Genomic DNA, 14,575 nt, shown 5'->3' with positions numbered 1-14,575 from the left:
CGGACGTTAAGCATTTTCTACATCCAACTTGATAGATACCCATGTTGTTCGACTTGATATCTAATTGTTCTGCATTACTATGTATTAGATACATTGAAAACATGGAAATTGTGTTTTTAAACTAAAACACTTCGTAATTGAGAAGAAAATTGTCGTTTTATTTGTTTCTTTTAGCTTTCAAATGTTTTGTTACTATAGTAAACATTACAGTAATCATGTATCGCCTTCTTTAACAAAGAGCTTCGATTCTTTTGTTTTCAACTGGGTTTCCGCCTGATTCGAGTAATTTTATGCATACAAATTATATAATAATAACCCTAAGTAGATAATGTTTTACTATACGTATCGAGAATGAGTTGCGCTGGACATTGAACTTCGATTATTGATTCATTGGTCTCTTATTACTTCTTTTAGTTGCAAAAGATTGTGTCGTAAGTCTATGGTCATTATGGAGTCAAGTGGATTCACAAGGGGTTCGGCAACGGACCAGAATTATTATACAGCGACCATGCCATGGCGGTAGACCATGTCCACCATTGGTTGAAACAATAAAAGGTAACATAACTGCATTTTTTATGTAGATATTATCCAAACTATGAACAACCTTTTCCAAAGAAACCCGTTGAATTGGTAAGCGCTACCAATTCATGGTAACGGAAGAACTGCATCTTGTGCAATGATTTAATAGCAATAGCGTTGTTGAAATAAAAAAAAAAAATATTTGCTTCCTTTGTATTTTTTTCATTCTTCTATTTCTACAAATGTATTTTTTTTTTTGTATTTTGACTCTCAGCTATGTTATTTGATTAACATATTATACTGAAAGTCCTATCATTATTGTCTTTTACAGATGAATTTCATTTAAAAGTATTTTCTTTGACTTCACGTACAACGTAATTGATTTTATAAAAATCAACAGAAGTGAAAAAAAAAATGTTTTTTATTTTTTTATTTTGACAGTCAAATAATGAAATCTGATCCAGAGCCAAAACGTAGATCTTAAGCATTGTATGTAATTTCTTGGTGTAAATTCAACTCATTGTCCTTTAAGTTATCGATTTTTGATTGGTCTTGAGGGTGACATCAAAAAAATTGTCACCCGCTCAGCAATGTGATAGAGCAAATTAACACTATCGTATTAGCCAATCAAAATATGGCATTTTAACGTGAAGTATAATTATATTATTTATAGTATCTGTTGACTGTGTTGTATCTACCTGGAGCGAGTGGAGTAAGCACGATAAAGACGGTATATCTAATAGACAGAGATTTGTCAAAGTTACACCGATACACGGGGGTAAAGAATGTCCACATACGATTGAAACTAAAGCAGGTATTATTTGTTCTTACATATATTTATTTAGTTGAAGAATAGTTATTAGGGTCATGCTACTCAATTGATATGTTAAATTACCCATCTTCAATTTACTGTCTTCAATGTAAATTTTATAGTTTTATTGAAATGATTCAAAATATTGTCTGAAAAAATGAGCTGAAATGATACACCGTGAAGGTAAACTTAATAATTGATAAATGCTTTCCTGGAAAAATTGTTATATGCAATACCATAATATCTGTTCTTGTTGTAATATCGTTCCAGTGGAAATAAAGTTCAGGATTGTTTATTCATATGGAACTAATATTATGAAGGAATTTCTTTTGCAAGAGAGTTAAATATAACATGTATAAGGCAAGCAACATTTTTGTCCTTTCAATAAACATGTCAAGATATTTCAATTGTCAACACTATATTTTTAGTTCCAATTGACTGTATTGTTGGAGATTGGGGTTCATGGGGACCGGTCAACAATGAGGGAATAAAAACACGAGCACGAGTAAGAAAACAGAAACCTTTAAATGGAGGACAACCATGCCCACCTCTCTTAGAAGAGTTAGAAGGTAAATATTAATCAACAAATATGCATACCATGTTAGTAAATGAAATATATCCCAAATGTTTGTGATATGTCAATTTGTAACAAGTTTGTTTCAAAATTTACATTCAAAGATATTATATACTGATAATTTGTTTCAGTTCCACTTGATTGCATTATGACTGTTTGGTCAGAATGGACAGTACCTAACAAGAAAGGAATAAGTTTCCGGGAACGAGAAATAGTCAGAGAACAGAAAAACGGCGGGAAAGAATGTGGAGCGACAGACGATACCAAAGCAGGTTCAAATGTCATATCATTTTATATCTATGATATTACTTGAAGTTTTGTGACATATTATTTATTTTGTGGTATTTAGATACTACACAGATTTGATCGTTATCTTCAAGTCAAACATGGGCAAATAAAGGCAACAGTAGTATACCGATGTTCAAAACTCATAAATCGATAGAAAAAAACAAATTCGGGTCACAAACCAAAACCGAGGGAAATGCATTAAATATAATTGGAGAACGACGATACAACATTAAAATGTAACACACACAGAAGCGAACTAAGCATTAGACAAAATCCAATGAGAATAACAAATATAACATCAAATCTAAATACATGAATTTGGAACAACAAAATTTATGGTGATTTATGTCTTTTTCTTTTTTGGCCATGGCATTGTCAGTTTATTTTCTATCTATGAGGTTGAATGTCCCTCTGGTATCTTTTGTCCCTCTTTTATATATCTGACAACAAACATATTTACAGAGAGGTAACGGATTTTTTCATTTACAAGTATTAGAAAAATCTAGTTATGTGCCCTTGAGTATGGAGGTTTGAAAATTTTCAGAGCAGCGAAAAACGAGAGAAAATCTATATTATGAAGTATTTATTGTCAAATTATTAATGAATTGAATTGAACATTTATTATATGAGATATCTGTATGCTGAATTCCGTCATCAACAACTTCTGGAAGTGTGTATTTGAAGATATTGAACATGAATCAAAGTGAGTTGATTTAGTAATGAGCAACATGGCCGACCTAGTAAACAAAGATAAACAACCAAAGTTAGATAAATTTATCAACACAACACCTAAATCTAGAGCTAAACGTGATCAACCAGCTAGTAGTCCTGACTTATCTTCTCCTTCTTCGCAACAGGTCGGAAACCAAGCTAAGCTGAAAGACTTGGAAACATCCCCAAGTCAGGATGATAATCATATTCCACTTGCTGAACACATTCTTGCAAAATCCATAGAAAATGAAACAGTATTTAAACTATCAGAAGTGGTTTTTGCTACATTAAACAACCAAGCATTCATCAATACAATAATTCCTATGATAGCAGAAAAAATCATGGATCAAGTGAAGCCCAAAATAATAGAAATTGTTGATGACAGAATCCAACCATATATTGACACTATTACCCAAAACAAAGATGCTCTGATACTGCAAGAGGCAGAAATGAAAAAACAAAGCGACGAAATAAAATCCCTAAAATCCAAGCTAGTTAAGGTAGAATCTAGAATAGAGGAACAAGAGCAATATTCCAGGAGAACAAGTTTAAGGTTCCATAATGTTCCTGTACCAACCGATAATAACGGTGCAGTCATAACACCAATTGATACAGATGATCTTGTTTTACGCATTTGTAACAAAAAGCTCAAAGTCAAACTGAATATTTTCGACATAGGTCGATCCCATCCCATTGGTGAAATGAAAGACGGAAAGATCTCCATCATCGTAAGATTCCTTTCTTATCGTCAGCGTAACATGGTCTTCAGCAATAAGAAACAACTTAAAAACAACCCCGACAAGATTTTTATAGCTGAGAACCTAACTAAACACAGATATGATCTGATAAACAGACTAAATACTCTGCGTACCAAAGATAAGATACATTCATTCTGGACACATGACGGCACAATACTTGTTAAGAAAACTGATGTATCCAGCCCGAAAAAGATAAAATCTAGACAAGACATATATGAACTCGGTGGGGGAAGTCCTTGAGGGTGATAGCCAAGATGAGGATTAGACATTCCGTTTGCACCAAGTTTAATATTCTTGTACTGACAAATTCTGTATAATATTGGGTTGTATTTAGCAAATTCATACGAATGTGTCTATTATTATTTTTCTTGCCGTTTTGAACTGTATTATCCTGTGTTTTGTTATTGTTATTATATGACATAGCACGTGGTTCTGTTTACATACACTGTTGAGTGTGTAAATACTGTGGTAAATGTATGAGTAGAGTTCTCAGTTTCAAAACCTATATACAAATTATTTTGTGTTGTTTAATTAACATTCAAATGTCATGCTTACTCTAGCGTGATTAGTAGTAAATAACATATGGCCTTAATATCAAACCTAATTAGACTCCGCCTCTTATTCATTTATCGATAATAGTAATTGAAAATACAATAATTTTTGTTTTTGTTCTTTGCACCTGAACATCAGTTATACATATATAACTTTTGTTTATCTCTTCAATAGAAATGATATTTATCAGATTATTATAAACTTCTCTCGTTCAATTTCGCAATCACCACCCCCCTTTTTTTCAATGTGTTCAACTTTTACGTTGTTATACCTCAATTTGTACATAATTGTTACAGCATGTAATGCCGTTGAAAAACTCAATTTTGATCATTCGAAGTGCTATTGTTTGTATTCTTTAAATGTCTTAAAACGGTCCTATTTTTTAATATTAGAATACTTTGTATTCGACAATGGGTAGTGATATTGTTGCACACAGAATATCAATAGGACTGTTTTATTGCAAACTAAGCTCTGGTTGTGTAAAAACAGTTATTAAACATACTGTTAGTTTTAATGATGTACTTTTTGAAATATGTGTAAATTTGGAGAAATGTAAGTTGTGGATACTAAGTAAATACAAATCATATTCTGATATTGTATCATTTTATATGTTGTTATAAAGCTTATTGTTAATATGTGGCGATATAGAAAGTAATCCTGGTCCAGGAGGCACACCAGACCCGCTCGAAAAAAACATTGTCAATTTTCCACGGTAATATTAGAAGCCCAAGAAACAAACTGAATTATATTACTGACATAATTGAAGATTTCGATATAGTATTTTTTACCGAATCACATTTAGATGTTAACGTTACTGATTTCGATATATCATTATTTGGTTTTGAGACACCAGTTCGAAAAGACCGGAATGCCAACGGCGGAGGCATAATTATGTATTATAAAAGTTTAATTAATATTGTTCGTCGTGTTGATTTAGAACATGATGAAGTTGAAAGTATGTGGTTCGAATTAAAAACAAAACTTCGATCAATACTGATTAATATTAATTATAGATCAGAGCGACAGTCTTCAGTTTGTTTCTGGCAATATTTTGATATGATGTTGAAAAGGGCCCTAGATGAAAATAATAGTATAATTTGTTTGGGTGATCTGAACAAAAATTTCATTATCGACTCCTAGGAGTCGATATTAAGAATTGAACGATGGACAGTCAGTGCGTGAATTTTTCTTGCTACCTGATTGGAAGATATTACGAGACGTGAATAATCAAAATTTATTGATTGGTTAGGACAATCCAAACCTAGTAAATGTCCTTCAATCCCGTAGAGTATCGGATTTGTCCTCTCTTTTTTAGCAATTATATTTTGCCTGGTCATTAATCATGCATATTCATGATATTGGTACACAGGTAACTTTTATCTATAAATAGTCGAATCTTCTGGAGTTTCGTAAACAACAACGTTAAACTATATATACTACTTCATAACGTGTGACCTCACGTGTGTGGTAAAATTTGTTGATTGATGCACGTGGCTATTCTAGTAAATGAATTAATCTACAAAGCGAGAGCACTTTCCATTTTCATCAGCTAAGAGTCGACTAGCCCTTTTTGAAAGGCTAATGCTTGTGTCAGATATATCGTCAAATATAAGAGATATTATTTTCATTAACGGCCTCATTAACATTATAGATAAGCCGACGCACTTTGATACACGTACAGGTAACACTTCGTTGCTTGATCCTATTTTAGTGACAGATTCGATACCTGTTGTCGATAAAGACACGGTACCTATTGATAGAGAGATCAGTGATCACGATGGAACATATGTCACAATCAATTGCGGATTTACAAGTAGTCGTACTTATAAGCGGAAGATTTGGGATTATAAAAATGGGGATTTTGACCTCATGAATCAAAAGGTATCAAGGACCAATTGGGAGCATTTGATTTCTGACGCAGATAACATGAATGTTGCTTGCACTAATTTCACTAATTCACTCCTTGACATAGCATCAGAGTGTATACCTACACGAGAAGATGTAGTGCGATGTGATGACAAAATTTGGTATAATTCTAACTTACGTCGTGAAATGCGCAAGCGCGACAGATTTCGTAATTTTTTTCTACGTTTGAAAACATCTTTCGCTGAACTTAAGTTTAAGCAACAGCGAAACAAAGTAAATAAAATGAAAAAGCAGGCTAAAAAACACTTTTACGCCAGTTTAAATGAAAATTTAGATGAAATCAAACAAGCGAATCCGAAACAATATTGGAAGACTATTAATATGCACATCAAAAGCGACAGGCCTGTTCATGACGTACCACCTTTGAAGGATCCGAATCAAAATTATAATTTGGCATATGAGAGCTCTGAAAAGTCTGAAATTTTGAATAAATATTTCTGTTCTATAGCTAATTTGGAGAATCCAGATAAGGATTTACCGGCCTCTAACGATCGTTGTGCTGATTTCCTGTCATCGATTGTAGTTAGTGAACAAGACGTGCACGATATGATTTCCACACTTGATGTTGATAAAGCGGTGGGGCCTGATATTATAAGCAACAGAATGTTACTTGCTGTCAGAAATCAAATTTCAAAACCATTATGTTTATTATTCAATAGGTCATTACGGGATAAAATATTCCCAAACCAGTGGAAAATTGCACATGTTATTTCATTATTTAAAAGTGGTGATAAATCTTTGCCCTCAAATTATAGACCTGTCTCTTTATTATCTTGTTTGAGCAAACTTCTGGAAAAAATAGTTTTTAAAAATATTTTTAATCATTTGCATTCACATAATCTATTATACAAGTTTCAATCAGGATTCATTCCTGGATATTCTACTACCCATCAATTGATTGAGTTGTATAACCATATTATAAAGTCACTAAACGACAAACAACTTACTAGTATAACATTTGTGGACATAAGCAAAGCTTTTGATACAGTTTGGATCAAAGGTCTTTTATATAAGCTCGAAAAATATGGCATTAAAGGGGATTTATTATGTTGGTTGAAAAGTTACTTATCGGGACGGTCGCAAAGAGTGGTTATGAAAGATTCACTATCCACATTGGGCTGTTTAAGAGCTGGTGTGCCCCAGGGGTCGGTACTTGGTCCATTATTATTTTTGATTTACATAAATGACATTGCAGATGATCTAAGTGGGTTCAGTAGACTTTTTGCTGATGACACATCTATTGGCCATACTGCACCCGATGTTACAAGTCTCAACACTTTAATAAATATTGATTTAGATAATTTGCAAAATTGGTCTGAAAAGTGGATGCTAAAATTTAATCCTAATAAAACAGATATCATGATTTTTAATACTAGGAATATGCAGAACGTCCTTACTTTTGATTTTGGTGGAGTCTCAATAGCTCCTGTAGATACACATAAACATTTAGGTATTATTTTTAGTAGTGACTGTAAATGGAATAAACATGTTGATAAACTGATAGAGAAGACGTCAAAACAAGTAAATGTACTGAGAAAACTAAAAATTAGACTAAAAAGGGAATATCTTGAAAAGATTTATATGATTTTTATTCGTCCTATTTTGGAATATTCATCTGAAGTTTGGGACAGCTGTGGGCAAATTAATTCCGAAAGGTTAGAAAAGATTCAGATTGAAGCTGCACGTATAGTTACCGGTTTACCATGTTATGCTAGTATCAACTCTATTTATCGAGAGACAGGATGGGAGAAATTAAGTGTCAGAAGGGAAGTTAAAAAACTGACCATGTTTTATAAAATTGTAAATAACCAAACACCGGATTATTTACAAGTATTAGTTCCTCCGTATGTATCAGATACTAATAATTATAACCTGCGAAATAGACATAACATTAATATACCATTGAATCGTCTATCAGTTTATCAACAGTCTTTTTTTCCATCTTCTATTACATTGTGGAATGAATTAGATTTGCATATTCGTCAAATTCTTACTTTCTCTTCTTTCAAGTTACAATTGCAACAACTATATTTTCATAATGTAAAACCTCCTAGGTACTATTTTTATGGAGATAGACTGCTATCTATATTACATGCAAGGCTACGCAACAAGTGCAGTGCACTTAGCGCAGATTTAAACAAGGCCAATTTAGTACATGATGTATATTGTGCATGTGGGTACACTAGTGAAAGTGTTGAACACTATTTATTATATTGTAATAACTTTGCATCGCAAAGAAATGTTATGCTTACAGAAATGACCCACTTAGACATTCCTGTTACAATCGATTTGTTATTGTTTGGTAATGACAACTTAGATACAAAAGACAATTTTGTAATATTTTCTGCTGTACATAAATATATAAAAGAAACTCAACGTTTCTCACTCTGATAACAACCTTGCTGGTTATTGTTTTATTTACTAGTCTACAGTACAGACGATGCATTGTTCGAATGATCGATTTGTTGTTCATAACGGTTAACATAATGTTTCGCCTCAATGGATTTCAATTATTGAAGTTAATACAAAAACGATACTTACATTAAATCTATGTTCTTGTCATCCCTTTATCCGCATTTTTAACGTCATAATTTAATGTCCGTATCACAATTATATATATTCACAATATTGCATGTTACTTTTACAACTTATACAGGTAAATATTATAGAAAGTCATTGAAAAACACACTAGTAACAGTAGGTGTTTTCCCTTTAGACCGATCGTTTGGGTGTGTTTGATTATTCAAAATAAGAACGTTTGATATCCATTGAGCCGTTTCTATTATTTTTTGTGTATAAATATTATAATAACAATAGTTGTGATTTATTTAATTATTTTTCATGCCTTCATGCTTATTAGAAAAATACAAATTTATGTAATGTGCTATATAAATATAATGTATATTCATGTATATTATGGAGAAGACAGAACTAAGTTGGAAAACTTGTGTCTAATCCATTTGTTTTGAACAATAAAATATGTTTAAACAAAGTATTAGAAATTCTAATGAAATAGTGTACAGCCAAACATTTTCCGTGGAGTACAGATTTATCTTCTAAGGCTTAAATTGTACAAATTAATGCTGGTACTTTGTTCTATTAATAGTAAAAATGGTTGTACTTTTCAATGGATTGAACATTCGAATGAGGCAATTTCAATGACCAATGCATAAAGTTAAAAAAAAACACTATATCTTAGATAAAAGCATATATTTGATGACTACGAACATCCATTCAAGTGACAGATTATCTAATGAATTTTGTTTTAATTTCACAAGTTCCAATCGATTGTGTGGTTACGAAGTGGAGCGATTGGAGTCCCCATGACAACAACGGACACTCCCACAGAGAGCGATATATGACCCAACCAGCTTTGAATGGAGGAGCAGAATGTCCAGTTACTTATCAGACGAAATTAGGTATTTATGGCCAATTATTGTTTTTGGCTGATAGACTTAATTGTAAACTATTATAATCATTCTGTTGTTGTGCTCGATCGATCATTGCCCTGGTATTTTGGGGATTATTAATTCACTCATTCATAATTTAAGCGAGACTTTTTTTCAACATTGAAATTCTGTTTGTTATTGCGTTTTACTATATCGTGTTTTCTCAACAGTTTATAACATTGCTGTAATTAATCTTCTCTGACGTCTAACCACTGATATTTTAGTGTATACCTGCTTATAAAGATGTCAGCAGACCAAACACATTAACTAGCTTGTAGTTATTTCGAGTATTATTTAGTATGATTTGTTTACAATTGTCTTGTTAGGTCTGCACTTTATTTATTATCAACAAAGTCTGTCGTCATTTTGATAGAACAATCAATATATAGAATTTAAAGTTTTTTTGTTTTTTTTTTGTTCTGTCTTATGCATAGTCGTATCAATATCGGGTTTTCTTTTTTCTTTTTTTCTTCTCCTGTTGTTGTTTTCGTTTTATACCTAATCATATGTGATTTACATGAGATGAAGAAATAGTGATGAAAAGTTTATTGGCTTAATTTGTTGAGAACTATCGAATTAGTCCGAATCTTACAATAGCTTACATATGATTTAAACCCAAACACACTATACTGTATTAAAGGTTTGTTTTCTATGAGTGATGTTTAATTATATTCTAGTTCATATCAACTGTATAGTAAGTGCTTGGAATGAATGGGGTCCATTGAATGCTGAAGGTATATCTACAAGATTCAGAACAATTGTGACAACTCCTCTAAACAACGGTGATCCATGTCCACCATTAGAACAAACCAAAGCAGGTATATCGTTACGCCATTAGAACAAACTGAAGCAGGTTTGATATTCCACCATAGATACGAATTAGAGCAGGCATAACATTCCAAAATTAAAGCAGATATGACATTGAACCTTATGAATAAACTAAAGCAGGTTTGTCATTCAAACATTAGTACAAACTGGCAGCAGGTTAGATACTTATCATGAGATTAAACTACTGCAGGTATTATATTCCACCATGCGAACAAAGTAGATAGAAATGATAAGATGAAGTATGAGTGCCAATAAGACAACTCTTCATCCAAGTCACAGATGTGGTATGAGTGTCAATGAGACTACTCTCCATGCAAGTCAAATCGTGTAAAAAAGTAAACGATTAAAGGTTAAAGTACGACCTTCAACATGGAGCCTTGGTTTAAAGCATGTTTGACATTCTGGTATGTGAAAAAGCAAGTTTTGCATTCCACCATGAGAACAAACTAGAGCAAGTATAAAATTTTAATATATGAGTGTTTTATTGAGAGAAAATAAAATATTTCCTCTTGACAGCTTATTTTATCTGTAATTACAGTGTCAGTTGACTGTATTGCCACTGTTTGGAGTGTTTGGAGTCCACATGATAGCCAAGGGCTTTCACGAAGAGAGCGATTTGTAACACAGCAACCTTTAAATGGAGGGAAGGAGTGTGGACATCTTATCGAAACAAGATTAGGTACGTACAAAATTTTCAGATTGTTTCCTACAAACAATTTCAGGGATTTGATAAATTTAAAGTGTCCTTAACATAAGTAACATATCGTTAGATTGAAGACACATTATTAGATTATTCACGAAAAATATATAGATATATATCTGCGGAATTTAAAAAGGGTTAACGTTTTTAGTTCCACCAATAGCTTTGTAAATCTCTTTGGAATTTTACGATACTGAGACAGAAACTTTTTATGATCAAATTACAGTATCAACAGCAAAATTTTGAAATTATTTTTTTGAATTATTCTGTATTTTACTTTTAATGACAAAAATAGTATTATAAATGAACCATCTTTTTACTTGGCACAATATGAATAAAGGCAACAGTAGTATACCGCTGTTCAAAACTCATAAATCTATGGGCAACAAACAAAATAGGGGTAACAAACTAAAACTGAGGGAAACGCATTAAATATTAGAGGGGAACAACGACACAACATTAAAATGTAACACACACAGCAACGGACTACGCATTAGACAAAATCCGATGAGAATAACCAATATAACATCAAAACCAAATACATGAATTTGGGATAGAAAAGTACCGTGACACGTCTTATAGTACACTCAAATATAGGAGAAAACAAACGACACAACGGAAACACAACGTAAAAATGTTACACACATAGAAACGAACTATGATATAACAATAGCCATTTTCCTGACTTGGTACAGGACATTTTTAAAGAAAAAAAGGGTGGGTTGAACCTGGTTTTGTGGCATGCCAAACCTCGCACTTTGATGGCATTGTTAAATATAACATCAAAATGACAACATTATAATACAGGACCACAATACAAACAAATAGGAGAACGTATTAGAAACACACGAACAACAGATAACAAAAGGCATCAGGTTTAAAATTCATTACATCAAAAAACGCGCCTCGTCCAAACAAGAATTACCAGTGACGCCCAGATATAAAAGTTCGAAAGTCAAAAAAAGGGGTGGGGTACAAAGTTGTACAGCTCTGAGGATTAAAAGTTGAAAAAGGCTGTGCCAAATACGGCTAGGGTTTAAAATAAAATATGACAGTGTTTAAAATAACCGTTATTTCAAGCAATCACAAACCATTGACTTTCTTTGTTTAATTTATTATATGTTTCAGTGAACATAAATTGTCAAGTCAGTGCTTGGAATGAATGGGGTCCAATAAATTCTAAAGGTATTGCTAGACGCTACAGAACTATTGTCACAACTCCCTTGAATAAAGGTGATCCATGTCCGCCTTTAGAGGAAACAAAAAAAGGTACACTTATATTTATAAGACCATATATATCTCAAATAAAATTGGAAAACAACTACTGTACCAAGGCAATTTATCCAGTACTTCATGTGTGGCAGATGATTAATAGTACCAGATTATTACTATATAAAATACTTGCAACAGTTTAAAAAAACATCGCATAAATCTTTGTCGGACATATATATTTAAAAGCAGCATGCATCCGTTTTGCTGAGCCAATTGATACGTACGGCAATGATTTTATATCGTTTTAGCAATAACTGTTTTTAAAATGTGACACAAACGTTTATGAAATATTCTCTTATAACTCCTTTTTCAGTACCAATTAACTGTCTAGTATCGGTATGGAGTGAATGGGGTCCATTGGATGATAGTGGTATTAGCAGGAGAGAAAGAACAATTATCGTGAAGCCTCTGAATGGTGGAAAGATATGTCCTGTATTAAAAGATTCTAAAAACGGCATGTATTTTATCATAGGAAGTGCGGAGAAGTCTGTCAATGTTCATTCATTATTAACTTTATCTTAAAGCTATATGATATTTAAAATGACCAAAACAACTTTTATGTGTTTTATATACTTGAATGACTATAATTTACTATAAAACAAGTGTATAAGGACTTTATATAGTCTGATCAAAATTTTCAGAAATGTATTTTTATCGATTTATTGCCTTCGTGTACTCTAATTCGTCGATAGAAGTTTCGTATGCAGTTTCTCTAACGATGAACCTGTCAGAAGTTATTCCGGCACCATACAGAGCAAGTGCGAGGGAAAAAAATGGATAAAAGAAAATGTAACCAACGTGCCAATTAGATAGTTTTATTTCATTATGAAAGACAAGATTAATTATACTAAAAAAACTATTGGGACAAGGTTTAATAACAAAGGTAAAACGCATGGCTAGTTTATATACCTCGTTTTATTGCATGTATATAACTCTTTTTCAAGTGCACCATGATTCTATGTTGTTTGTTTATCAATTTAACGTTATGTAAACTTCGGTAATAATTAATAAACACTAATTAGCAGGCAAACTTCTCGCTGAATGAAATATGTCTGTGGATTATATGTTACAGAATGTAAAACACATTGCATAGAGAATTTTATTATTTATATTTATTATATCTACATGCATTGGTTAAAAATACTCGTTTCTTCTGATTAAAAAGAAATTGAAAATAATAGTATAAAAGAGGGACAAAAGATACCAAAGGGGCAGTCAAACTCATAAATTGAAAATAAACTGACAACGCCATGGCTAAAAATGAAAAAAGACAAACAGAAGTGTGTAAGGATATCTTCATTTGTTGTAATGAAAAATACGAGTCTTCGATTGTTTCAAAACTTCATGCAGTATTCGGACTACAAACGTTTAGACATAACAGATTATTCAACCAAAACTATAGCAGAAACATAAATTCTTTTTCAGTATTACAGTCACTTTCAAGAATACGACAATGATCGTTTTGAAAGGCAATATTATACTTTTTTGAACAACAAACGATACAACATAACACATTTTAAAACTGAAACTGTAACAAAAGCATCAAAAATAGATAAATGAATGTTGGATGTGCAATATAACGAGACGCTACCATTGCTTCCATCAAAAATATTTAAATGACAATTGTGTTGGTAATGCAAAGGCTTGTGTGGCCATCAGTTTACGTTTAAGCAATAAGTAGCTATAAAATCTATGAATGTAAGACGTTAGTCAATTAATAATTGTATGTCACCATTTGTAAATTTCCTATATCATATCTCTTATTTACACCGGCTGTATCTATAATGTCATTTGATTTATAAATCTAACGATAAAAGGTTCGATTAAGATATGAAAATATGGTCATCTAATGATTTGTTTCGTCAAGTAAAACATCTCGCTGTGCCGGAGAGTATGTATTCTAGACTTTGCGTGATGGAAGATATGACTGTCGGAATGGTGACACTTTCTAACTGTTTATTTGTTAAAAAAAACATCGCACCAACGACTTTGGGTATACTGGTGTCAGTACAATGTATGCCCGTTATCAAGCATTGTCACATTTTCAATACGGCAGTCCAATTTTCAACCTGTTCATCCTAGTTTTATTTTTCAGAACTTTTGTATCAATTGTCATGAAAATACGTGAAATAGTTTGTTTTTGTTTCAGTTTGACTAAACCATTTTGTGTTTTGAATAAAAGTCAAA

The 14,575-nt window shown here is 32.2% G+C and overlaps 1 protein-coding gene across 1 annotated transcript; it reads left to right on the top strand.

The window, feature by feature from the left end:
- The first annotated feature begins 9,353 nt into the window (after nt 1–9,353).
- LOC143067003 (uncharacterized) lies at nt 9,354–13,404 on the top strand. The gene is made up of 5 exons (XM_076239927.1): nt 9,354–9,558; nt 10,266–10,406; nt 10,955–11,095; nt 12,245–12,385; nt 12,702–13,404. Exons 1-5 carry the CDS (start codon nt 9,393–9,395, stop codon nt 12,908–12,910), a joined length of 798 nt encoding a protein of 265 aa, XP_076096042.1. The 5' UTR covers nt 9,354–9,392; the 3' UTR covers nt 12,911–13,404.
- Nucleotides 13,405–14,575: the final 1,171 nt, after the last annotated feature.

This window comes from Mytilus galloprovincialis, chromosome 3, assembly GCF_965363235.1.
Source record: "Mytilus galloprovincialis chromosome 3, xbMytGall1.hap1.1, whole genome shotgun sequence".
NCBI classification, from domain to species: Eukaryota; Metazoa; Mollusca; class Bivalvia; order Mytilida; family Mytilidae; genus Mytilus; species Mytilus galloprovincialis.
The sequence above is the reverse complement of the archived record's forward strand: the minus strand, read 5'-3'. Positions and strand labels throughout refer to the sequence as shown.